Source organism: Heterocephalus glaber, unplaced genomic scaffold (genome assembly GCF_053883595.1).
Source record: "Heterocephalus glaber isolate CG9 unplaced genomic scaffold, H.glaber_assembly_v1.0 deba00000621, whole genome shotgun sequence".
Lineage (NCBI taxonomy): Eukaryota > Metazoa > Chordata > Mammalia > Rodentia > Bathyergidae > Heterocephalus > Heterocephalus glaber.
The window spans coordinates 22,826,591-22,852,603 of NW_028258153.1; the positions used below are offsets into that span (position 1 = coordinate 22,826,591).

Here is a 26,013-nt window from a genome sequence, read left to right on the forward strand (position 1 = left end):
GTCATAGCTGACTATAGGCCTCTACCTCTGTCCCAAGATCCAATTACCTCTGTTAATTTGCAGAGGGGAGGGTTCAGTGCACTGGCTCAGAACCCATTTCTGGTAATGAACTGCACTATTTTTTTTTTGGTACCAGGGATTGAACTCAGGACCTTGCACTTGTGAGGCAGGCACCGGAACCACTGAGCTAAATCCCTGGCCCCTGAACTGCACTATTGTTGATGTCCCAAAGACAAACTCAATATTGGCATACAATAAAAACCAATTAAGAGCGACAACTTTGCCACCCTGGTTAAAGTAATAAAATTAGCAATGATAATAGAGTCCAAGACAAACTGGTTATCGACATACTATAAAAACCAATAAAACTACTACTGTACCACCCTTAACAATAGAAAAGAGATCTGTAATTAAAATATAGACACAAAGACAAACCAATTATTGACATATAGTGACTACTAAATGCAACAACTATACCACCATTAACAATACAAAAGATTTCAGCAATAGCATGAAATTAACTAAATCTCTAAAGATTTATAAAGTTTAATAGTAATACTAGTAAAGATGGAGGCAGTGGGAAAGGGGAAAATGAAAGAAGTAAAATTTGAAAAATAAAGAAAAGGGTGATGAGAAGGAAAGAGACAAGTGAGATAAAGGATATTATTAAGAAATATAAAAATTAATAGAATAGATAAAAGTAACAGAAAAGAACAAATAAGGAAAAGAAAAAAAACAGAGACCAAAAGAAAGGACAAAAAAAAACACCTCTCCAAACTCCCCAAAACTAATGAAGATAAAGCAAAAATATTTTTAAAAGTCCTCTGTGTTTTTTCAGTGAGTAGTTTCTTTCCAGGGTCTGCAGTTTGGAATCCACCTGATATGGGGGAAGGTTAGTGAGTGACTAAGACCTATCTTGTTCTACACTCAAATTTTTTGTGTGTGAATGCTGAATCCTGCCCCATCTTTCCTACTGGGTGTGGTAACATGTTCTGTTCTAGGGCTGTGTTCACTCCAGTTGATTCCAGTTGAGACCATCTCTCTGTGTGCCCTAGGACATGGCTTTCTCAGACTCTTTTTATAGCTTGTGGGTTTTTGAGTGCCCAACCTACTCTAGAGGCCCCTCTGTCCACATACCCCAGGCTGTGGCAACCATTCAACCTGAGGCTCATCCCTGATCATTGGCACATGGTGAAAGCAAGAAGACCACTGAGCTCTCTGCTGGATGTCGCAGTGGGAAAGAGAGGTCAAGCAGTCCACTGGATTTAATGCCAACATTTTCAGCCCCAGCCCACTCTGAGAGCCACACACAACCAGCTTGACTTCTCTACTCTGTGGGCTGGACACTCGTGTCCTTCCAGGCCTGAGTTTAAACTTCTCAGTGGTCTATATCTAGCTGTATCCTCTCCATGACTGTCTTTTGTGGCCACCATCCACCCAGTCACTGTGGTAGGGTGACCTCAAAAACCTTGAACTGTAGTTTTCCTGTAGCTAAGTCTTAAACAATTAACCTCTTCCCAAAATGGCTCCTGATTATATCTTCTCAAATACTGTAGACTTCGGCCGCCGGCCACCACTGTCGGAGTATGGTCCGAGCGGCCGCAGCGGTCCCGGCTAGCAGCCACGAGCAACTTCTGCGGCTGCCCAGAGGAGTGAAGGTCGCCGGTCCTGCGTCGTCCCCTCTCTGCCCACGGGAGGGGCGAGGGGGAGCGCAGCTGATGTCAGTTTCCCTGTTGCTGGATGGACGAGCCAGGTGTGTGTTGGGGCACTTGGTGCGTGGAAGAGGAAAGGAGTTCTATGTGGCTTCTCCCCTCCTAGGCCCTGACATAGTGCAATGGGATTTCTATACATGCTGGTGGTTCATCTGAACCAGACGTGGTGGTGGCACATGCTGTAATCTCAGCACTCAGGAGGCTGAGGCAGGAGGAGCACTGTGAATTTGAGGCCAGCCTGGGCTATACAGTGACTTCAAGAAATACACTTTCGGGAAATGGCCTCTAAATCTTGGCTGACTTTTTTAACCTTCCTCTGTGGATCAGCAACAGGATTTTTTTTTTTTTTTGGTACCAGGGATCGAACTCGGGTCCTTGTGCTTGCGAGGCAGGCGACGGAACCACTGAGCTAAATCCCCAGCCCAGGATTTTTTTTTTATGTTCTCAGCTATTTAGTATTTTGTTGGGAGAACAAGGTGACACCCAGCCTAATATTCTTCATAATGATCCTCATGCAAGACATTCACATGATAATGGACAGAATCATCTAGAAGGACAAATGAACTTCAATGCAGATTCTAGCTGACATAAAGATGAGAACACAGACATCTCTGAAAGCCTGTACCAGAAAGTAAAAATTCTTGGTTGGGTTATGACGGGCCCTCAAAATCTAGAGAAAAAGGCCAAACATGTCAAAGCTACATGGGCCCAGCATTGTAATAAAGTGTTATTTATGAGTTCAGAAGAAAATAAAGACTTCCCTTTATTGTTTGAAAACCAAAGAAGGTAGAGATCAACTATACTGGAAAACAATTAAAGCTTTTCCGTATGTTCATGACCATTATTGAGAAGATGTGGATTGGTTTATGAAAGCAGATGACAATACATATGTCATACTAGACAATTTGAGATGGCTTCTTTCAAAATATAGCCCTAGGGCCAAGGATTTAGCTCAGTGGTTCCGCCGCCGGCCTCTCAAGCTTGAGGACCCGAGTTTGATCCCCGGTATGAAAAAAACTCAAAAAAACAAAAAAACAAAATATAGCCCTGAAGAACCATTTATATTGGGAGAAGATTTAACCCCTATGTAAAGCAGGGTTACATGAATGGAGCAGGATATGTACTAAGCAAAGAAGACTTGAAGAGATTTATTGATGCATTTAAAACAGAAAAATGTACGAGTAGTTCTTCCGCTGAAGACCTAGCACTGGGAAAATGCATGGAAGTTATGAATGTAGAAGCTGGAGATTCCAGAGATACCACAGGAAAAGAAACTTTTCACCCCTTTGTACCAGAACACCACTTCATCAAAGGCTATCTGCCCAGGACCTCTCGGTACTGGAATTACTGCTATTATCCTCCCGGACGGGGCCCTGGCTGCTGTTCTGACCTTGCAGTTTCTTTTCACTATGTTGATTCTACAACCACGTGTGCATTAGAACACCTCGTTTAGCATCCTCGTGCACGTGGTTATTTGTATAGCGATCAACCTGCCTTACCTGAGAACGTACTAAAGGAAGTAAGTCAAGTGAACAAAAATGAAGATCCAAAAGTAAAATTAGGAAACCCTTGAAAGGAACACAAAGGGGCCAAGGTAAAAAGTCTGACATTGCACTGAAGAAAGACTTCTGGATTTCGGACACAGAACCTTGAAATCCCAGTGACATATAGAAATCTTTCAAATGAATGACTGCAAACTGAAGCTTTAAATAAGCTGTTACATGTTTTTTGATACAGTAATATATAAATCTATATGACAACTTGTGTTTTTTAAAGTGGTGGCAGGTAGAAGAACGAGAAAAGAGATTTTGTCACCTGTTCTCCACCATGTGTATTATTGTCACTGAGAAACTAAAACAGTTATATTTGCTAAAACTGCAGTGAACCACATTAGTTACACACAGTGCTAAACAGATCTGCCTCAAAATTTTAGAAAGAAATACTGTTGCTCAGTATTGTTCATAAATTTATTTGCAGTATGATATAAATGAAACCACTCCTCCGCACACAGTTGTGTAATGAAAAGTTTGCTGTAATTATTTATAATTAGCAGTATTTCTTAAAGAAGGTGGAATAAGAATGGCACTTACTGTAAAATGCATTAATAAAACTACATTTTAAAATTTAAAAAAAATTTTGTGGACCCTGCCCTCAGTTTCTTCTTCAACTCAAGCTGGCATGTGGAAGGAATCACTTTCAGAGTGAAACCCCACATTCTTTTTGCAGTTTACAGTAACTGGGATTACCTTGGGGTAGTGCTGCTGGCCCAGAACATTGTTTCTCCTTGGAGCTGCTGAGCCTCTTAGGGCTCACCTCCTCCCTCCCTGGGAGCCAGGGTCAACTTTCCAGACTGCTTTCTTCTTTTCTCTGCATTGTGCTCCATTTCTTTTGTTTCTCTGTAGTTTCTAATTTTCCTATCAGCTTCCTCTTGATTCCCAGAGATGAGATCCTCTTCTTCCTCTCCTCCCTCTCCCCCCTCTTCTCCTTCTCCTTTCACTTCATCAAGTTGTTGTTGTTTTCCAGGTATCTTGATTCCAGGTCTCAGAGAGGCTGTATTCTGTTGCCAGTCTTTACTCCACCATTTTTAATCCTCCAAAATCGGTGAGTTTGCACATTTTCCATTGTTCTTTTATGGTCTCCTTCACCCCAGAGGGCTCGGGAGAAGACAGGAAGAGTCAAGGTGTCATTTCACAGGTTGGTAAACAGTGACCATGAGAGGGTGTATATTTATCCATTGTGATATTGATGTTAAGGTTCATCTTCACTAAAGGACTGATTTGCATGGATCATTTCATTTGTTCCCCCCCAGAAATCTAATGAGGGGAGTGTTGCGTAGCCTCAGAGGGTAGAGGAAGACTCAGAAGCCTGGAGGATTAAGGTGGAGACTAACTCCATAGCCCAATGTTCTCAACCCAGCAGTTTAGACCTGCACCTGTGAGCCTGGACAGACACCTTTATGTGAGTTAGAAAAAGGATCAAGTAGGCTAAGGAGCCCCACCTGGGCTGAAGCAGCCCAGCATGCAGTACAGGGCACAGGCAGCAGATCGAGGCTGGGTTCCTGCCCCACGTGCTCCCTCTGTTGGACACCTTTGTATAGCGAGAATGAGCACATTCTGCCAGAAGCAATGAAACAAAGAGGCAGCTCTGCTGTCTGGGCCTAGCCAATTACAGCATCGTGCAACATCCCAGGTGCCCCCAGGAAGGAGTGTACAGCCTAGTCCTCTGCCCCAAAGTCCAGTGGTTCTGGAACTAATATTTCATAAAACCGCCATCACAACCACCACCATCATCAAGCACACAGTCAACTTTGGAGCAAGCCACCATCAAGAAGCTTTTGCTATGCAAGGCTGTGGGTGACAGGGTCTGGGTCTGTAAGTATGATGGGCCCTGCTCTGTCAGAATATCATCCCTTCAGGCAGGGAACAATAGCCCCTCGCCTGAATGTTCAAGCCCACTATGAAAACAGGTGGAACAGAGAGGTGAAAGCACCTGGGGAGCCTTTCATAATACCCCCAAAGTCTCCCCCGACTCACATCAAACTGCAGTCTCTGTCAGAAAAGAAACCTTTCTTTCTATAACCCAAGGGCATAAAGCACGTTATCATCATTTGCTTGGGAGGTACTAAGGATGCAGGGTCTGAACTCAACCCTGCTGGGTCTGTGCTCTGACTTCCAAACCAAACCCTGAGGAGAAATGGAAGGGCTGTTCCCCTTGGACATCTTTGTGTGTGTGTGAGTGTGTGAGTGTGTGTGTGTGTGTGGGGGGGCGTTCGGGACAGAGTCTCGTTATGTAGTCCAGGCTGGCCTTGAACTCACTGTGTAGCCCAGGCTGGCCTCAAGGTCATCCTCCTGCCTCAGCCACCTGAGTGCTGGGATTACAGGCATGCACCATCATGCTCGCCTTCCCTGTGGACATCTTGTAACAGCTCCAAGTCCATCCAACAATTATAGTGACAAGATTAGGGAACCCAGGCCTGAGGTCTCTACCTTGGCTACTGTCTTCATCATTTTCTCCAGAAGTTTCTTCTGGCTCTTCCTGAGAGTCCAGTTCCTCTCCACTTTCCTGTTGGGTTAACCACAAAGAGTACATAAGACAAAAAGAAATCCAAACACCTCTGTGGTCCATGCCCTTTGGTAAAAGGCAATCCAGCTTTTTAAGTTTTTTTTTTTTTCTGCAGTGCTGGGGATAGAACCCAGGGCTCTAGCATGCTAGGCAAGTGCCCTATCCCTGATATACACGTCCAGCTTCTTTCTTCACCTTGTCAATTCTCTTACCTTAATGTCCAGGGGAGCTGCTACCAGTGTGGTAGCCTGAAAGAGCCAGGCAGCCTTGGCAGGGGTGCTGAGCACAGTGAGGCCAGTCATGCTTATCTGGATGGGGTCTGGTCCTGTTCATCTGAGTAGTGTACAGTGTGAGCCTATGTAGGAGTTTGTTACAGGAAGGGGGGATGAATGTCATAGGCCAAGGCCACTGGAAGAAGGAGGCAAGGCACATTGAGGGACTTGGCACAAGACAAGTGTGACCAGAGCAGAGAAAGAAGCAGGGTGGGAAGCAGTCAGACCTCCAAAGCCTGAAGGCAGGCAAAGGATCTTGTCCTTTATCTTGAGGATAAATGGAAATCACTGAGCATGTGAAGCATGGGAGTCACAGGGTCAGCCTGGCCTTTTGAGAAGTTCTCAGGATTACTACAGATTGGGTTTCTTATTACATTTGATCCTCTCTTCCTTCTTCCTTGAGTCACACGCAGTATCTGCAATCTCACCAACTGCACATCTCTGTAACAGTGGTTCTCAACCCTGGCTGCACATTAGAGTTGTTTAAAGAATTCTTTTTTTTTTTGGTACTAGGGATGGAACTCGGGTCCTTGTGCTTGCTGGGCAGGCGGCAGAACCACGCAGCTAAATCCCTGGCCCCTAAAGAATTCTTAAAAATATAATTCCTAGGACTTAATCCCAAACAATACAATCAGCCTCTCTGTGCTGTGGAGTGTTTAGACTCCTAGAGTGATTCCAGCATGCAGCTGGGAGTGGGAATCACAGGTCTGCTCCAGTGGTCAGAAAGGAAGCTCTTTAGTAGCCAGAGGAACGTGGCAGGTGGAGTTGGTGACCCAAGTAAAGCCTGTAAGACCCATGTGTCTGATGAGGTGGCTACAGGCCTTTGCCAGTTGGAATCCTGTCCCAGCCACAGCTTCATTTCAGTGACAGAGCTGGACTGTGCTATGCAAACCCCGGAAGTCTCTTCGTTTACTCACACCTTTTAGTGACAATCAATTTTCCACTCTCTTATCAAATACCAACCTGCTTTGGGAAGAGACAATTACTCATATGCTAATTTGGTCTTCTTTTTAAATTTCTCACTGAGTTTCCTCACTTGCTGGCTTTTTACCCTATGTGTTTCTCACTTGTTAGCGTGATGAGATACATTAACATGAAAAAGCTAAAGTAGGTAAATAATTTTCTTTGTTTTGGGTTTCTCATTTTGGAGACAAGGCAGATTTGGCCTGGTACAGTAAATAAAATCCATCCCTAAATAAATGAAAGCTTTTTAAAGGTATCACAGGAAAATTCTGCCTTAGTCATAGTAAACTAAGTTAGAAGACTAGAGAAGAGATACAAATTTTTTGAAGATCTCCGTCTTTTAGTCTCTGGCTTTTAATCTAACTGAAAATGGAATTGAAATCGAGAAACATTCTTCCTCTTGGGAAGAATTTCAAAGTCAAGGAGGATAAAACTTCATCTCAACAACATGCAGCTGTGAGTCCTGGGGGGTAAGGAGTATTCTCATTCACAGATGGGGAGATGGAGGCAGAGAAAGATGGGAATTTGGAAAGACTCTTCTAGTCAATCCTGGATAGGAAAAGAAGGTCTTAATTTGAATTTCTTTCCATTCAGTTGTATGTTGTTTAAAAATTTATAAAAAGAGCTACTTTTTTTTTTTTGTATCAGGGATCGAACTCGGGTCCTTCCACTTGCGAGGCAGGTGGCGGAACCACTGAGCTAAATCTCTATTGTTTTAAAGATATAGAAACACATATGTGAAATAAGATACCCAAGGTCATTCATTCATTGCAGCAAATTATAAGGAAACTGAATGTTCCATGAACTGGAAACCAGTCAGATCAATGGTGGTGACCCATATAATGGAATACCATGTAACCATTAGCAAGAGCAAGGTATGTCTTCACTAATTAATATAGAGACAGGCAGGGTAACCACTGAGCTAAATCCCCGGCTTCACTAATTTATATAGAGTTCCAAGAAATACTATATAAAAAAGACTGAAGAATGCATACAATATGCTAGAGTTGCACACAATTTCCATCCTCTATTTATATGTCTGTATTTGCTTATGGATGCATTATACATCTACAGCACATAGGAAATTAGTACTAGTAGCTAAGGAAAGAGAGCTCAGCAGGTGGGAGATGCACCATCTTATACTTATATTTTTCAAAAACCTTCTAAGCATACTTCAAATTCAAAATTTGAATTAAAAACTAAATCCAAATAAAATGCTACCTGGTCTTTTAAAAAGTTACAAATGCAATTGCTAAACTGAGTGATTGGATCATAGGTAATACAGAGTTTCCTATCTGAAATGCTGGGGACCAGAAGTGTTTTGGATTTTAGGTTTTTAAAAAATTTTTAGAATATTTTCATATACATAAAGGGATCTTGGGGATGGGACTCAAGTCTAAATGCAAAATATGTTTTAGATAGACCTGAAACACATAGCCTGAAGATAATCTTATATAATATTTTAGTGCACTTTGATTATGATGTATCACATGAGGTTGGAGTGGGATTTCCCACTGTGGAATCTTGGTGCTCAGAAAGTTTCAGATTTTGATGGATTTCAGATTTCAGGTTTTCAGTCTATAAATGCTCATCCAGTAATAGTTGGTGAATGAGCAAAACAAATTCAGAGGCTGCAAATTCAAATTCCAGTTCTGCTACTCTGGGAAAGTCATCTGTTCTTCCTGTTCATTTAGCTAAAGAATGTTTATTGAGTGTCTGCTTGTACCAGGTGCCATGCTAGGCACTGGGGATGAAAGATTACAGATCTCTCCATAGGGAGCTCACTCACTTGTGAGGAAACAGTAAGGAGCCTTACAGGTGCAAAGCAATGTGGTAAATACTGTGACAGAGAATAAAGGTTTCTGCAGGGCCTCCTGGAAGCAAAGCTAAATTAGGCTGGGAAGGTTGGTTTGCAGTGGACCTGGAGCTGAGTGTTGCAGGGAAGAGAAGTTAGGACCATTCCATGTGGAGGCAGAGGTGCATGCTGGTGAGGAGAGTCTTGTGTGGCTACAGCGGGGCATGGTGTAAATCAGACACAGGCTGGACCTGCATGTTGCAGTTTGGAGTTTTAGAAAACTTGCATTTGTTGTATTTTTCTGTTTGTAAAAGAAACATACCTTTGATGGCAGGGATTTAACTGGAAGGCCAGTGGGGACATGGAAGGAATTTCTTTTTATTTTTTATTTTTATTATTTATTTATTTATTTATTTTTTTGACATGGAAGGAATTTCAACCAAGCCAGTGCGAGGACTGAAGTGTACTGAGTTTTTGTTGTTGTTTTCCCCCCTAGTAACAGGGATTGAACTCAGGACCCAGCCCCTGAGCTGAATTTAGGAAAAGCAGTGGTGGCAATGTGGACTTGTAGGTCTGGCTGGGAAGGGAGGAAGGTAACAGGCTCTCATAAACGTGAACACTGAACCTTGCCTTATGAGTTGAGTCCTTTACAAATGTGCACATTCTTTGAAAACTATTATTTCATGGAATTCTCACCTCACCATTAAGAGGCAGATGTGGAGTTCCCAGAATTATTATCTCCATTTTACAAAGAGGAAATGGACCTCAAGCATTCCAAAGCTATTCAGCATCAGGAAGGTCCTGGGGCTTCCCAGCCACTGTGCTGGCCTGACACCTTAATGTTGATCATATTCCACTTAACCCTGGGTTTCTTTCTCCTTCTCCTCTTCTTCTCCCCCATGTTTCTTCTTCCTTTTTTTTTTTTGAAATGTAAGACTCATTGTTCTGACTATTTTACCTGGCAATATTACCCAAGTGTTGTGGAATCTTGAGTCCTGAAACTAGCTTGTGATTCTCTGAACCTTTCCTGCCAAGTGCGTAACAAAGCATTTGTGAATGACTCTGGGGGCCAGAATTTATCTCCTAAGGCAGCCTGCTCCACCTTGGGCAGTATTTTAAACCAAACATTATTTCCCTATTCCTTTCATTCACTGAAATTCATGCTAGTCCTTCCTGATGTGACCACAGGATTCAGTGGCAGTGGCAGTCACCCTCAGTGTGATGTACTGCACCTGCCCACATGAGTAGACCTGGAATTAGCCTCCATGGGTGGGGGCTGCTCTCACCCTGGGCATGGCCGGCTCTGGGCTCTAGCTCAGGTAAATACCTCTACCTTTTGTTGGAGGGCACCATGTGCTACCTGTATCTGCCGTGGCTATGAGGCAGATGCTGACATCTTATTCAAATCTTCTAGGCATGGCATACATCGCTTTCATGTCAACTTAGGGCATAATATACTCAATTTTGTATGTAGCATTACTAGACATTATTGTTATTTTCTTTCCTAGTCCCATAACCTAACCTTGACAATTTAAAGCATTTTTTTGGGAAAAAAACGATATCCTAATACATTCATCAATTAATTACCATTTCTTCTTGAAAAGCAGAATAGAATTTTTAAAACCATGTTTCAATTTTTATAGGAACACAGATGTTTTCTGAACCAATCATATTTCCCCAAATCTAAGCCTGATAAGACAATTTAGACAAAAATGGGCTAATAATGTTGTCACTGGTGTTGTAAAGAGGTTTTTGACGATAAGGAGGATTCCACATCTGATAAGTGAGAAATAAACACATCTCTCCCATGGCACCCAGAAACTGCCTCTGCAATGTTAGTATCTGTTCCATTGTTTATCTCTATTTTAGACTGCAGGCTCCTTGGAAGGTCAAGGGTGGAGAGGATTTGTCTCCACAGCCTCAGTGCCCAGCACAGTGTCACATATACATAGTAGGCTCAATATAAGTTGGCCAAAGGGAACCAAGTAATCCCCAGGGGAGAAAGCTTCATATTAGGGCCACAGCACTCAGGTGGGAGCAGAGAGAGCAGCAGAGCCCTGTAAGCTTGGAAAATCTTCCTGCCACAGACTGGATGCATGCATGGATGCAGCAATCTAGGGGAGTGGTGGGTGCTTGGTCGTAGTGACAGGTAGTGCTTTTGGCTGGACAGGGCTCAGTTGGGATCTGCGGCGAAGCTTTATAGCAGATGCTGAGATCAATGACTCTGGAGCTGGGCACCTGCCTGGGAATCTGTCTGCCATTTGCCAACTGCATGACATGCTGCAAGTTACTTCACCTTTCAGTGCTTTGGTCTTCTCATTTGTAAACGGGATAATGTACCTGCTTCTTAGATTCAGTTTGTGAATTAAATGAGTTCATGTGTATGAGCCTAAGACCTAATAAATGCTCAGAAGTATAAGCAATTGTGATGATTGCATTTCTTTCCATTTCCTTGGGGGTCTCCATCTTTCTTCCTTCCTACCTTCATTCTCTGCAATGTGCAATGTGCTTCCTATGTTCACCAGGCAAAAATAGATGAAATGCCCCATGGACAGGCAGGAGATCCATGAGTGGAAGCGCATAGAATGAGCTGGTTTCCACACCACTCCAGACAGGAGGACAGGCTGTGTGCTTTCCTCTGCTGGAACTCACCGCACTTGTCTGTATAACCCTGATACTGGCTCTCTACAGGGCAGCCCCTAAGAACCCAGGAGGCCCCTGGTCAGCAGGGAGCAGGCCTGTGTGAGAGAGCTGTTCACTCTGAAAATGGGAAAGAAGGTGGGGTCATTCAGCAAGGCCTGGCCTGGGAATCAGAGTGAGCTCTGGGCGTCCCAAGAATCAGGCTGTCACCAATGTGTGGGCCTTGAGGGGGGCGGACTGGAAAGTAGGACTTAGGGATGACAGTGCCTTTCCTTCTCTCTCTTTTTTTTTGATACTGGGGATCGAACTCGGGACCTTGAGCATGCGAGGCAGGTGCCACAACCTCTGAGCTAAATCCCCGGTATGCCTTTCCTTCTCTAATGCTGTGCTAAAGTTGCTGAATATAGAAGTGTAACACAAAAGCATTGTGAGCATTATATATATACAACAAATTATCATAGAATTCCCCTTTCTGAATTCTGCAGTCCCTGCATACTACATACATCAATAGTCTTGTCTCATTTCCTTTCCAGTGATCAAATTTTAACATACTATGCATTTTGCCTGTTTTTTATGTTTAGTGTCTATAGTCTGTACTATCTTGGAGAAGGGCAGGGATCTTGCTCTGTGAATTTGGTTTTGTTTTTGGTGCTGGGGATCAAACCCAGGGTCTAGTACATGCCAGGCCAGTGCTCTCTGTTGCCAAGCTACATCCTCGCCCACTTTGGTCTGTTTTGTTCATGACTCTATCCCAGATGCTTGGAAAGTGCCAGACACACAGTAGGTAGCAGATGCTCAAATAAAATAAGTAATGATGATGATGGTGTCACATCCCAGGAAGTCTCAACCATAATTCTTTAAGCCCTAAAGGAAGAATTAAACTGTTATTAAGAATAAAAAAAGCTAGGAATGGTAGTATAGGTTTGTAACCCTAGCACTCTGGAGGCTGAGGCATGAGGATTTCAAGTTTGAGCCCAATCTGGACAACTCAGTGAGACTGTGTCTCAAAATAAAAAAAAAGGGCTTGGGGTATACCTCAGTGTGAAAGGTAGTACTGAAAAAAATAATAAAGATATTTTCATTATTATAAGTAACAGTATGACAATATTTTTTGAATTCTTGAAGTAGCAAACAGCTTCTGTGTTGCTGCCCAGAATCATTCTCCCTGTAAGATATCCCTCCTCTCGTCATTCTCAGTCTCCATTCTCAGGTTAGGCCGATGGCATTTCAGCTGGACAAGTGACCCAAGTCAGTTCACATTTAGTCTGGGATGATCCAGGAAAGAGAAGTCAGTGCACATTTTGGCACCACTAGGCAGAGCCCATCCAGCAGGAAGCCCAGGAAAACAGGATCTGGTCATGGAAACAGATTTCAGGCCAACACATGACTTTTTGTTTGCAGTACTGAGAATTGAACCTAGGGGTGCTCTATCACTGAGCTACAACACCAGATACCCTCCTTTAAATTTTAAAAAAAATTTTGAGACAGGTCTCACCAAGTTGCCCAGCTTAGCCTTGAACTTGTGATCCTCCAGTCTCAGCTTCCCAGAGTGCTGGACTCATAGGTGCATGCCACCATGCTGGTTAAATGCATGCCTCTTAAAGCCCCACCTTGCAAAACTGGGCTCCAGACAGTCTAGAGAACGTGTAACTGGGGCCTCTGGATTAGCTGAGATTAGGAGGGTGACTCTCACGGGCTCCAGAGTCACCATCAGTACCCACAATAGTAGATAGTGGCCTCATCAGGAGCTCTGCAAGTTCTTTGTCCTCTTCTTCCCCAGTGTCCATCTTTCTGAGCCCCTTCTTATCAGGGGTGGTGTGCTCTATGGTAGTGAGGAGGAGCTGAGGTCCTTCCATGTCAGGCCTGGCTCTATTCCTGGTCAGTTTCTTTCACTCCCTTGTCATTTATTTCCAGTTTAATGAGCTCTGAGGGGGTCGAGAGATGGGGCAGGAAAGGGCCCTAAACCAAAAGGCTGTGGGATGAAAGGCAGGCAGTTCAAGGAGCATTGGGTGTGACCTCCTGTATGCCAGGGTTGCTGTTTAGATGCTGGGGTGGGAGGGTGGACAGCACAGGTAGACTAAAGGCATCCTCTCCTCGGTACCTTTAGCCAGAAAGGAAGTTGCACTTGGGAGATCAAAGAGTTCTTAGAGAACAGAAAACAAAGCCAGATATCCAGAACAGAATCTGCTGTTGACTTCTAAATAGTTAACTCAAGAACAGTCTTCTCCAAGCAGGACCATCAACTCTACCAAGTTACAGTGGTAAAACAGTGGTTATGTTAGATACCAGTGAGATAAAATGAATTCTGTTTGCTGGTTTTATGAGGTGGTTCAAAGTTACCCCCTTTTCTTCTCTGTTCCCTGGTCCTCACCACCCAAACCAGACACCCAACTGATTTGTCCCCGATGGCTGGCTGTGATTACTGTCCTAATTTGTTCTTTCTTCATCTGCTACAAACTGCCTATTTTCTGTCCCCTCTGATAAACCAGGGGCACTGGGGACTTCTGAAGCTGTTTTTGTACTGAGCAGAAGTGTATTAACTGGAATTTCTGTGTCTGTATCTCTAAAGCCCCTCGTCTGCTCAGTGTGAGATCACCTTCAGGAACGGCGTCATGTCGATGTGCAGCTTGCTCGTGGAAAATTCATTTCTGTTTGAACACATCAGCTCTTTATTTATACAACTTTGAGGCTCTCCTGTCTTCTGAGCTGCTGTCTCCAAGGGCTGCAGGGATCCCTGGGAGAGAAGCAGAAAGCCTAGCTTTCACAGGAATGCTGTGCAGTGCAACAAGAGCTAGTTCAAATTCTCAATATTTATAAAAAGCATTTTTTCATCGTTGCAACACTAATAGTAACACCTATTTTTCCTGTTGGAAGCACAGGGGGCCCATATATGTGGCGAATAACCCAAGCCTGGTTAATAATTAGTACCCAGAGAAGTGGAAAAAGAGACCTTCCCAGAGTTGCAATTATTTCATTTAATCCTCATGACAGCCCTGTGAGGTAGGGATGTCATCCCCCTGTCACAGGTGAGGAGACCTGGAGGCTCTGGTAGTGTAAATGACTTTCCCAAAGCCATTCAACTGGCATATGGCAGAGCTGACATCACTGTAAAATGAGATTTTTAATATTTCTATGGATCCATGAATGGTTGCCCAATCTGCCTTGCAGCAAATGAGGTTATTGCAAAATTCCAGTTTATTTCCAAGCTGAAAGTGTATTTGATGTGTTAGGAAGAGTGATGAGACCAAATGTGGCAGAGAGAAAAGGAAGAATTGGCTACAGAAGGAGTCTGGGTGACCTCCCGGAACATGGAGCCCTTCCTATGGCGCCCACATTGACTGCAAAGGGTGTGCCGTCCCCTCCCCGCCAGACGACTGTGAGCTCCCCAAGTGCAGGAGTCACAGCTGTCTTGTTCCTGTTGTCACCACAGTGTCTGTTCAGGGTTTGGAAATGAATACACAGTTGACAGTGTGAAGGATTCTGGAAGTGAGCTGCAGCTCCCACGGCAAGGGCCAAGGAGCACACCTCGAAGGAAATGTGCAGACTCCCAGAGGCCTGACCTCGGTGTAGCACTGGCCCCTCATGCTCAAAGAGAAAAGTGATTTGTTCCTTTTTTGGACTAGTTTTCTGGGGTCACATACATTGTGTGCCATGAGATCACACTGGGTGTGGATTTGATCATTCCCATATTTTCTAGGAGACTAACTCTCCGATGTCTGTCTCTCTGGGCATTCATAAACTCTCCCTCCCATATCATTTGTATTTCTTGTAAGCGTTCACAAGGAATTAACCATTGCTCTGTCCTCATGAGTGGCCATCATTCCAAAGAACACCCACACCCTTTTCCTTTGTTTGAAAATGTGGCTGGAGATAAAGATTTTTTTTTTTTGACAAATACATATCCAATTTCCTTATTTTTTGGTACCAGGGATCGAACTTGGGTCCTTGTGCTTGTGCTGCAGGCAGCGAAACCACTGAGCTAAACCCCCGGGCCGTATCCAATTTCTTGTCATCCCAACTATATATCTAATTAGCTTCTCAGGGTGAAGCATCCCCTCCCCTTTCCTTGATCAAATGAAAGCATTTGTTTCAAGCTCAAACCAGATGAAGCATTTCAAGCTCTCTAGGCTCCACAGTTTTGCATGGATCAGTGGTTGGAATGACAGAAATCAGATAATGCTGGTTTGAGGGAAATGTCTCCATTATCCTCAAAGAAGAATTTGTGTTAGGTTATAGGACAAAAGGCATGGCCAAGACCAGTTCCAAAGGCTGAAACTGCTTTAACTGCTTTGGTGGGGTTCAGATTGAAGAGATGGGACTTGAGGGGTTTTGAGGAAAGTTCCTCCTAGCCACTTGACCTATAAATCTCTCTCTCTAACATCTCTCTTGACTGTGCAGCTCCTCTTCCTAATGTTAGGGGCCATCAACTCTGGCCTGTTTTCAGCGAAGGCTCTATAGTCATGGGAGCACACTGTGCTGTTTTTGCTTATTATGTGCAAGTGTTCTAGCAAATAAATGATAGTAAAAGGGAGCTTGGGAGATGGGAGAAAAGAAAGGATTAAACATATAAACAAGATTCTGAGAGACAGTGATAGGAGGGGGAAAGAAGTTGAAGCCAGGAAAAGCAAATCATGTGCCTGGGTGGTTTTGCATTTATTCATTAACTTGTATTTACCAAGTGCCTAGCATGCACTACACAAATGAGTGCATGACTAAGCAAATGAGTTTAGATGGTGACTCAGCTCTGCATACAACGCAATGGTGATAGGGTGGAGGGTGATGATAGGGCTGGTGACCTGCCTTGAAGTTGGTCAGGGAAGACTTCTGGGAGAAGGTGGTGGCATTGTAGCCCAGAGATGAATGACGGCCACGAGCCTGGTTGGATCTACTTTAGCAGGCAGTGTGGCCTGATTATCTGGAGGTTGAACTCAGGCTGGGGAGTTCCTGGTTCTTAGGCCTGCTCTGCTGCAGCCTTCTGGGCTCCATCTCTGACCTGTGAGCCCTGCTCTATGTTCTCAGTTCGAGGACACTCGCAGCTCTCAGGTGTGCTGAGTGTAAAGGCAGCGGAATAAAGAGTAATGGGGGGTGGGGCAAGGTCACTAGAAGTGTAGGAAGTAGAGGAAAACACAAGGCCAAGCGAAAGGGCAGGAAAATGGACTGGAGGAGAGCAGAGACCCCTGAAGCTCTTTTTGTTTCTTCTGTGCACACACTTTGGTGGGAATCATTTAAAAACTATGGGAAGGTGAAATCCTTAGCAGAAAATCAAAACCCATCCCGTAACCTGTAATGCACTGTAAATACTTGCATATTTCTATGTTCTGCTGAAAACACCTGGGAGTCTTTCTCTCAGTGAATGAAACAATAAAGATTAACAAGTTAATTTGGTAAAGCTGATTCGAATCGCACAGAAGGCATTGCACAAGTACTTGGCATTTACAAAGTTATTTGACATTTAAAAGGAGATGGCTGTTAATGAATTCAAGAGCTAATCTTATATTTTGACAGAGTGAGCCATGGAAAATCCAGAACTATTATCTTCCTGTAAACATAATGTGATTCAATTGCGCTAACAAAACTCAGGAGCAATTGCTGTGTACAAATACCTCAGGTACATGCATATACCAAAGCTGAAAGGGGGAGGCCCATTTATATTAAGTAAATATCTTATCATTTTCTTTCTTGCTCTTGGATTATAATGTCTGAACTGCAGAGACAGGGAGAAACCTTCTCCCAGTAATTTTTCCTCCTTCCAAGGTGTGTATTTTGAAGAGTTCCTACCATGACTGGCTCTATAGTCTTAAAGAAAGAGATTCTGAACCCCAGGCAGCCACGTGTCCACCCTTGGGTCTCACAGAGTCCCCAAGGAGAAGAATCTGTCCTACAGGCATCCCCCAGGCCTTCTACCCAATGTCTCCCACTCCCTTCTAATTGGGGTTCCCCACCTTTGTAGCTGCCGCTCAATGGCTCCAAGAAGAGCTATTGTCCCTCATTAAGGCGGCTGCAACACTCTGCTGTCTAACCGCCACCCACGCAGCTCACTACCTTATTCTGCCCGAGTGCTGGCTGCCAAGAGGCTCTGGGAACATGGGGCAGGCTGAGCTGTAGGAAGCAAACAGAGTGAGGGAGGGAAGGGCCTTTGAAGCCCAGATCTGAAACGGGAACACACCCCACTATTACCCTAGTGCATAGGGAGCTGGTGGGGAGATCTCTGCTGAAACCCTTCCGAGGTTTAGCAAGTTGTCACATCAAACCTCTGTGCACACAGGGCATTTATCCCCTCCTGTGAGCAAACAAAAGAGTTACAGTCCGGTCTTTCCTTCTGACCACTATGCCCCTCTCCCTGCCCTGGAGTCTTCCGTTTTGGGGGGATCCTGAGTCCTGGTGAGGAAGGAAAGATCTGAGAGATTTCATTACTAGGGTGGGGAGAAGGAGGGCTGGAATTCTGAACTCCTCCCTGCCCCTCATCACAACCACCCCAGACCAAATCCTGGAACGGGCCCTGCCTGCCAGGAGCTCCCTTCTGAAGGGCCTGGCTAGTCTCCCTGCATTTGGCCTTCTCAGACCCTGTTATTTTTTCCCATAGTCTGTGGACCCAAAGACACAGCAGAAATGGGGACATGGGTGGGGCTGGGTGGTGCATGGAATTCCACTGGCTCCCTGTGACTGGGCTGCCTGCAGGGGTGATCTGAGAGGGGCCCCAGCTGTGGCCAAGGGACCACCCCACCACCTCAGGGTCCACTTTGGGCCTCTCTCAATCTAGTTGTGGCTGGCCTGGAGGAGAAGGAGCCCTCCACTGCACAGGGGACCGGACAGGACTCTCAGGATCAACCACCCACCCTGCCTGCACTGCCTCTCTCCCGGGAGCAGAGGGACCTCAAGCCACGGCATGCCCAGCAGTTTGCATGCCCATCACCTGGATCCATCCTGCTCATCTTGGCCACTCGAACTCCCAGCCCTTTTTATGTTCTAAAGATAATTTGGTGGTGGCAAAAGGGGCTGAGCGGACAGTTTCAGGAAGGCTTGGTGTGGTGGGAATACAGTGTAATTTTCAGCTAGGGAAGAGCTTTCTTGTTCCCCTCCTGTCAGGAACAGGTTCCCTTTGGTTTTTTTACACCTCAGCTCTAGGAAAAGAGATTTTTATATCCTCCTGAATGTCTAGCAAATTAGCCCCAAAACAAGCAAGTGCCAGCATAGGAAGAGAAACAACAATCTCAATTCCTAGCCTTTTTTTTTGTACAGAGAATCAAACTCAGGACCTTGTGCTTGCCAGGCAGGTGCAGCACCACTCCCACCACTCAGTCTCCGGCCCTCCTCACCTTTTCTGAGGGACTCATTTGGTGACTTTTGCCAAGTCACTAAGCTTTTCAAGCCTCAGTTTCTCTACCCAGAAAATGGGGCTCATTTCACCATTCTCCTCAAGGAGATTCTGAGTAACTAAATGACATTTTAATTCCAGAGCTTCTATTATCTGGAAGCAAATCTTACCAGTGAATTCTAATTGATATCCTCCTCAATTTAATTAAGTGCTTTGTTGACACAACAGAACCATTGTTTATTTGGTTTAACAGGAGCTGGAAGAGAAAACTTTTGAGCCAAAAGAGTGAGCTGTTCTGCCCCTGGGGAGGCAGAAAGCAGTTTTCTAAGAGGGGGCGGCTAGCTGGACTCACTCAGGCTGGAACTGCACCTGTGCTGGGGGAGGGCGTAGCTTTAGATTGGAGACAGAGGGGCTAAATTAAGGGTGGGAAACTGGAACAATTCAGTTTCTTCTAACCCCAAACTTCTGCTCCAGACTATATGACTTCCTTGTTTTGTTGGGTCGGGGTGTGACTCTTCCAATCTAACAACCAACACACACGGGAGTCTCAACTTGCATAGTGATTCCATTGTAAAAGTTTATTTTAAACCAGTCACTTTGATGCTCTGCTTCCCAGACTGGCCTGTCCTCATGTGTAACTGCCCACAACACAAGGTTGTTGTGGAGATTAAGTGAGATAATTCTAAACCCTGCACAGATTAAACCTCAAAACCATTGGCTGTTAGGACCATTCCCAAAGACCCTCTCAAGACAACAGGAAGAGAATTGTTGAGCCTTGTGGATAGGCACATGCTGATTCATTCTACCATTCTCTTTACTTTTACGTATCTTTCAAATTGTTCATAATATAAAGAAAAAAGAAAAAGGGAGTTTCACTAGGCAGGCATGTGTTACTAGCAGTCAACAGATCAATAAATAGACTCATTAGAATAAATGATAGTTGTAAAAATTCAACAAATAAAAGCCTTAATTTTGTAGTTAAAAACAAACCTTTAAGAAAATTATCAAAGAAAAGAAAAGAAAAGAAAATTATCAATCTCTAGGGAGTTTTGGGCAGATAAAGTAATCCTGTGTGCAAGGTTGGACCAGAAGATGAAGTTCTGTTAAATCTTCAAAAAGCCTTTGAATCAATTCCACAACTAAAGCTATTAATAAAACCAGGGTGGGGGGAGGAGTGAGAGAGAGAGCAAAGCAGAAGTAAGGGATCTGCTGTGTCCTGGAAAAGAGAGAACTGACATTAGAAATGAGAAGGAAAGCAGGGCTAGAGGCCCAGCACTTCTCTCCTTGGGAAAAGCAGGAAGTTCACTGGAGGCATGGGGGCTGGCTCAGTCCTAGGGCTCAGGAGAGAGCCCAGTGACTCTCCAAGTCTGCACTTGGCCCAGCTCTTCAGAGAGCAGAGAGTCAGGTATGGAAGGCAATGAACAGCGAGGAGGCACTCAGATGGAGACAGAGTTGCCAGAAATGCCAGCTGAACTTCCTGTCATCATCATTGACAATAAAACAAGAGCAACTGTCAATTCTCTTTTGCAGATGACAGAATTTTTCTGTGGATTTCTATGGATTTTGAGCTTCCTATGACATGAAATCTTTCATGCCAATGAGAATCCTGTTTGTCATTTTAAAATTTAATTTTTTGTTTTTAGAGACAGGGTCTTGCTATGTAGCCCAGGCTGGCCTTGAACTTGAAGCTATCCTCCTGCCTCAGTCTCCTGAGTGCTGGGATTACAGGTATGTGCCACCATGCCTGGCCTGTTTGTCATTTTAAAAAATTTAATTTAATTTAATTTTGTTACAGGGAATCGAACTCAGGGCCTTGCACTTGCCAGGCAGGTGGTACACTGCTAAGCTATATCCCCAGCCCCCATTTTTTAAAAAAAATGTGGCTTCCTTGTGCCAGGAACTGTGCCAGATACAAGGGACATACAATGATTTAGGAAGGATAAAGAAAGAAAAGTCCATCTTTAAAGCCCAGTAGCTTGTTTTTTTAGATGACATTTGCCAAAAAAGAGAACCAGACAACAGGCAATCACACAGTTTAGAAGGACACAGAACCCAGGTGTAGTGGTGCACACCTGTAATCTCAGTACTCAGGAGGCTGAGCCAGGAAGATTGCCATTGAGTTCAAGGCAAGCCTGGGCTACACAGTGAGTTCAAGACCAGCCAGAATGACATAATGAGACCTGTCTCAAAAAATAAAAAACAAAAAAAGAAAGGACACTGAAAGAAAAGTGACTTTTATGCCCTTGCACAAAACATAGTATGTCTACAGATGCTAATGTGGTTTTATTGTCCTACAGGAGAAAGGCTGACAGGAGAGATAAACACCATCCATGAAAGCCCCAAGGAAACAGAGGGAGTGCACTGAGGCCTTTTCAACCCAGATCCCAGTGTGCTCTTTGAAATCCCAAAAGGGTAAACTTAGGACACATAAGATCAAATATGAATTTATGCTGTGGTAAACTCATGAAAACTAAACTCAAGAGATAGCACAGATGGAAATAGCAGAGCTACGTGAAATGGGAAAAAGGAACATGATTCTAGAGTAACAGGATTTAAGGACACTGAAAGTTCAAATCCTCACAAAGCAATCAAACTCAACCCAAGATAAAGCATGGGAGAGGAGGCTGTTTGCCTCTCCAGGCTGGAGGTCGGCAGAACAAAGAGGGGAAATCAAGGAGGTGAAGGCTGGGGAGAGATGTTGCTTTCTTATTTTAAACAGAGATGCCCCATTCTCGGGGTGGTGGTGGGGAATCTAATTAAGGGCCGAGCTTGTTCTTTGAGACTGTTTAATGACAACCTCTCTGCCGCTGACAGCTCTATTAATCAGAGAGAGGCTCAGAGCTTCTCTTGTCCCAAGCTTGCACAGATGGACCTGGGTAGACAAGAGTTTCATACTTGAGACACTAACTTCAAAATTTTTTGTTCTTAGTCCATGTTTGCAGTCTGTAATCATTGCATTTATGGTAGAGAGTCTGTACATGTACATAACATGTCTTAATGCTTTATTGTTTTCTAATTTTTTTTGTCCCTTTCCTGTCCCATCCCTCCCTGTTTCCTCCAACTCTTATTCCCCTTCCCATTTGCAAGAACTCTATTTCCATTTTTTCTTTGAGTCTTATTTTTTAAAAAAATTCCTTTCCTTTCCTTGCCTCCCCTCTCTCTTCTTCCCCTTCCCATTGAGACCCTAACTTTTCAGAATAAGAGGCAAATTCATTGTCTCTCAGAGTGTTGGAGTCAGAGGGATAAAATGCTGAAAAGAGATTGAGACTCTTGAAGGGTAGATTCTGATGGCCCTGTTCAATAGTAGCCTAATGAAAACCCAATTAGTGCTAAATGTCTTAAACTAAAAGTAGTTAGTTAAAAAAATGAGGGTGCTATGATTCCTGCTTAGCTTGCTGTATACTTATACACTATGACTCCTCGATCATTTTAAACTACATTTCAAACATTTGATAAAATCAGCTCTTTTTATGATACATCTCTCTTTTTCACAGGGAGAACTGACAGGGTGAAAAATGGCAAAACAATGAAAAAAACCCTGGGGAAACAAAATAAAATTAAAAACAAGCAAACAAAAAACTTTAGGCCAGCACATCCTTAATTCCAAGTTAGCCTGACTGCATTTTTTCATGCATTATTTTTAAGTCTTTTCCTTATGGATACTTAAAAACAAAATAAACAGTTGCAATCATAATCGATATATCTTTTTGATTTGCACTTTCAAAATGTCAAATTAGTGGTTTTCAGTTGGGGATGATTTTGCTCCCCAGGGGGCATTTAGCAAGGTCTGGAAACATTTTAGTTGTCACCAGAGGGAGGGGTGCTCCTGGCATGACTTGTCACTCATGCTATGCTGCTCAGCTCCTATGAGTACACAGAGGACAGTCTCCAAAACAAAATGTCACTCCAGTTCCAATGTCCAGCTCAAAACATCAGTGAGTTTAAGACCTGTGCTGAACCATGAGTGTTAACTCACAATTTCTAGTATGAACAATTATCATTTTTTAATGCCTGAATTAGCCTGCTATGTCATAATTATGTCACAATTTCTCTGATTTAAATGCCTAGGCTATTTCCAGTTTTTCTGTCTTGTAGATAATGTACTGTGGACACCTTCACTCACACTTTTTTTTTTCTGCTGAATTATTTCCTTTCGATAAATTTCTAAAAGTCAGAAATACTGAATCAATGGGTATGAATACTTCTTCACATTTCATCAGTCTTGCTGCCCTTTTGTTTTACAAAAGAATTGCAAATTTCAATCCCCCCTTAAGTGTCCAGGGTTACCGAAGCCTCGGCAGCACTGGTTGTTAACATTACAAAATGTGCAAGGAGGCACAAATCTCAAATATGAAATGGTACCTGCAGTTTGTCTCAGTATGCACTTAGATTGCACTCCAGGATGAATATTTTTCCAAATTTCCTATTATTATTTTTAGAAATATGAATTGTTTATATTTTTTGCTTATTTTTCTGACTCTCAACGTTCTTTTAAAATTAAATGTAATTTTACTGAGTAGAGACAGTAATGTAAAGTTAATGAAATTATTTTACTCTTCTCCTGTCACTGCATAGATCATGTTAGTATTTCCCTCCGGAGGTTTAATTTACAATTTTAATATTCCCTTTAGGTACTGGTCATCCTGCCCAACCCGCAGCCTCTCCACAGAGGCCCTGGGGAAGAAGAAATCTCCCTGGCGATTGATGTCAGCGACCCCAGAAGGACAAACAGTGCCGGACTCTGAGGGGTCCCGGGAACTAATCTCTCGTAATGAAACGAGGGCCGGCGGAGCGCCCCGGGCGGGAAGGGAAGAGTCTGGAGGACAGGACCAAACTGCGAGCAGCTGGGCGGACCTGCATTAAAGAAAGGGCGCAGTCCCTTTAGGACTTCAGAACTGGCAAAGCTTCCTCCATATGCAGCTATTAATATGCAAAAAATGCCTTCATAAATACTTGATTCTGCTCACAGTGGGGAGGCCGTGCATTTGAAAGCGGAAATGGGAGCTTGGAGTTGAGACACGTCTTCTTGGCTCACCTTTTTTCGTTGCTCTTTTCATCTCCACATTTCTCTTTGCAGTTTTCTAACCCCCTTTCCTCCGAAGTAACCCCTCTTCCAGGCCCTAGGAGGTTGCTAGGGCTGCTACGTGGCCTCCGCACCAGGCTACGGCCTGGGCCCCAGTGGGGGCCGCGCCGCCTCCTGCGCCCTCACCCTTCACCGCCGGACCCGCACCCTCCCTGCGGCCGGGCGCCCAGCGCAGATTTCCAAGCCCACCGGTAGGGGGCGCTCTGAGGCAGCCAGCAGGGCCGGGCCTCCCTGACTGGCCAGTGACTGCTGTCCGGTTCCCTCTGCCTGCAGGGCAGGAATCAACCCCCAGCCTAGTTCTGTGACTTCTGTAGGGTGGTGATACCAAAATACTCCACTTTTGGGGACTCCCCCCATAGCATTGTGATTAGAACAGTAGAAGTATCCTGTGTCCCTGAGCCACCCCAGGGGAGGGGCAGGAGGGACAGGAGTCAATGGGGCATTATTGGAAAGAAAGGGGCGGCCCTGCTGCTGCTGATTAGGGTCAGTTCTGTACAACATACTCGTTGCTCCAGAGGAGAAAGACCGCAGCTCTGCCAGTGGCCCATCAAGGTAGGTAACTGGAGTCTGCGGGGCTGAAATTTGTTCCTAAATCCTTTCCAGATGCTTTATAGTAAACATGAAATTAGTCATTTGCATGGAGGAGACTGAGGAAGTAGTTAAAGTGAAGCCAGTGATTAATCTAATAGAAGGCACTGGCTCAAGCAGGGGGGCAAGGACCCCCCCCCCCCAGCCTGTCTTCCTGGAGTTTGGGGCCGCGGGGCCTCCCAGACCTTTCCTGGGATGGCTTCTCTTTCCTTCAAAGGAATGGAGGGCACCTGACTTTAACAGACCCATTGCTCTGGCAGGAGCCACCCCCTTATTTTACAAAGGGCCCCCAAGTAGAACGACTTGCCACAGCCTGCAGGGGAACCCAGGATCAGAGTTAAGACCCCAGGTCTCTCCAACTGCTAAGTTCATATTCACTCTAGGACACTTAATTTGACATGACAGAGTCACTCTGGTCTCCTGTGGTGTAGCAGTATGAATCCCTGAGGTGGGCTTTGGGAATCTGAAGTGTTCAGGTTGTGAGAGGCATTTGCAAGGCCTTGAGTTGGGGAATTACCAAAATATAGCATATTATAGGTTCCTTAGTCATAGATTATCTAATTTAAGAAAAGGTTCCAGATCCCTTATTATAATGGGCATTTTCAAAGCAGACATTAACAACCAGGAAAGGTGTGCATGCCAATAATCCCAGCACTGGGGAGGCTGAGGCAAGAGGATCTCTGTGAGTTCGAGGCGAGCCTGGGCTACATAGTGTAGTTTGTGGCCAACCTGAACTATATAGTGAGTTCAAAACAAAAACAAAAACTGCAGAAAACAGTAGGCACTCAAAGAAATGTCAATGCGGTTCTGTGATCCCTCAGTAGCAAGAGGGTGGGGCGGCCAGCTCTTTGGCTTCAGGGGAGGCCTGAACCCAGGCTTGGGGTTCTCACAGTGAGGGTTCATTCAGTTCCTATCTCAGAGCCCAGTGCAGGTGCACCAACGAAAGCAAACCCACTTTTATTGTTATTTCTAAAGAGTGGTGGCAGAGAGAGATGTGGCCTAGAAAGCCAGGGCACGGGTGGATGCTGGAGATAAGGGAAATCTTGGCCCAAAGATTGTGGCCCAGAGGCCATTACACAGCAGGAAGAGCCCACGGGTCCCCTGCAGCCTCGTGTGCTGTCCCCAGCTCGGGTTCTGAGTCCCCGGTTCAGCCCTGGGAATCCTCCTGCGTGGGCTCTCAGCTGAGAATCTGAAGCTGGCCTCTGCCTCAGAGTATCCACGGAGGGAACAAACTTGTAAATAGTCCTGCATGTATGTCTTTAACCAGTAATAGATATTCCTAGCCACCCAGAGGAAGCCTCTCTTGTCTTCCTGACTATTGGGACATTTTTTTCCTTAATTTTTTGTTCCCATTAGGAATGAACATGTGTGCCTTCCTTTTCAGTGAGTGACACTGTTTGGTGTTTTCTTCTTCCTGTCTGACTTTGCAGAAGTCAGGGAGGAGCCAGCCAACACTGTTGGACTGAGTTGAGACATTCTGTCTGTGAGGTGCCGGTCTACCTACCTCATCTTACAGGTTAGACCACTGAGGCTTAGAGAGATGGAGAGATCCACCTATGGTCACACAGCAAGCCCAGAAAACA

The 26,013-nt window shown here is 44.5% G+C and overlaps 1 protein-coding gene and 1 pseudogene across 6 annotated transcripts in view; one reads left to right on the forward strand and one right to left on the reverse strand.

Annotated features, from left to right (window-relative positions):
- The window catches only part of Kiaa2012 (KIAA2012 ortholog), a 147,314-nt gene that overhangs the window by 45,688 nt on the left and 75,613 nt on the right, over positions 1 to 26,013 (reverse strand). For all 6 annotated transcript variants that reach the window (XM_021263620.2, XM_021263622.2, XM_021263623.2 and 3 more), the window contains 2 exons: positions 14,041 to 14,178; positions 5,699 to 5,774 (listed from right to left, as the gene is read on the reverse strand). In XM_021263620.2, the coding sequence (XP_021119279.2) occupies positions 5,699 to 5,774; positions 14,041 to 14,178 (214 nt within the window). The remainder of the gene's footprint in view (positions 1 to 5,698; positions 5,775 to 14,040; positions 14,179 to 26,013) is intronic.
- LOC101703986 (glycoprotein-N-acetylgalactosamine 3-beta-galactosyltransferase 1-like) lies at positions 1,973 to 3,369 on the forward strand (annotated as a pseudogene).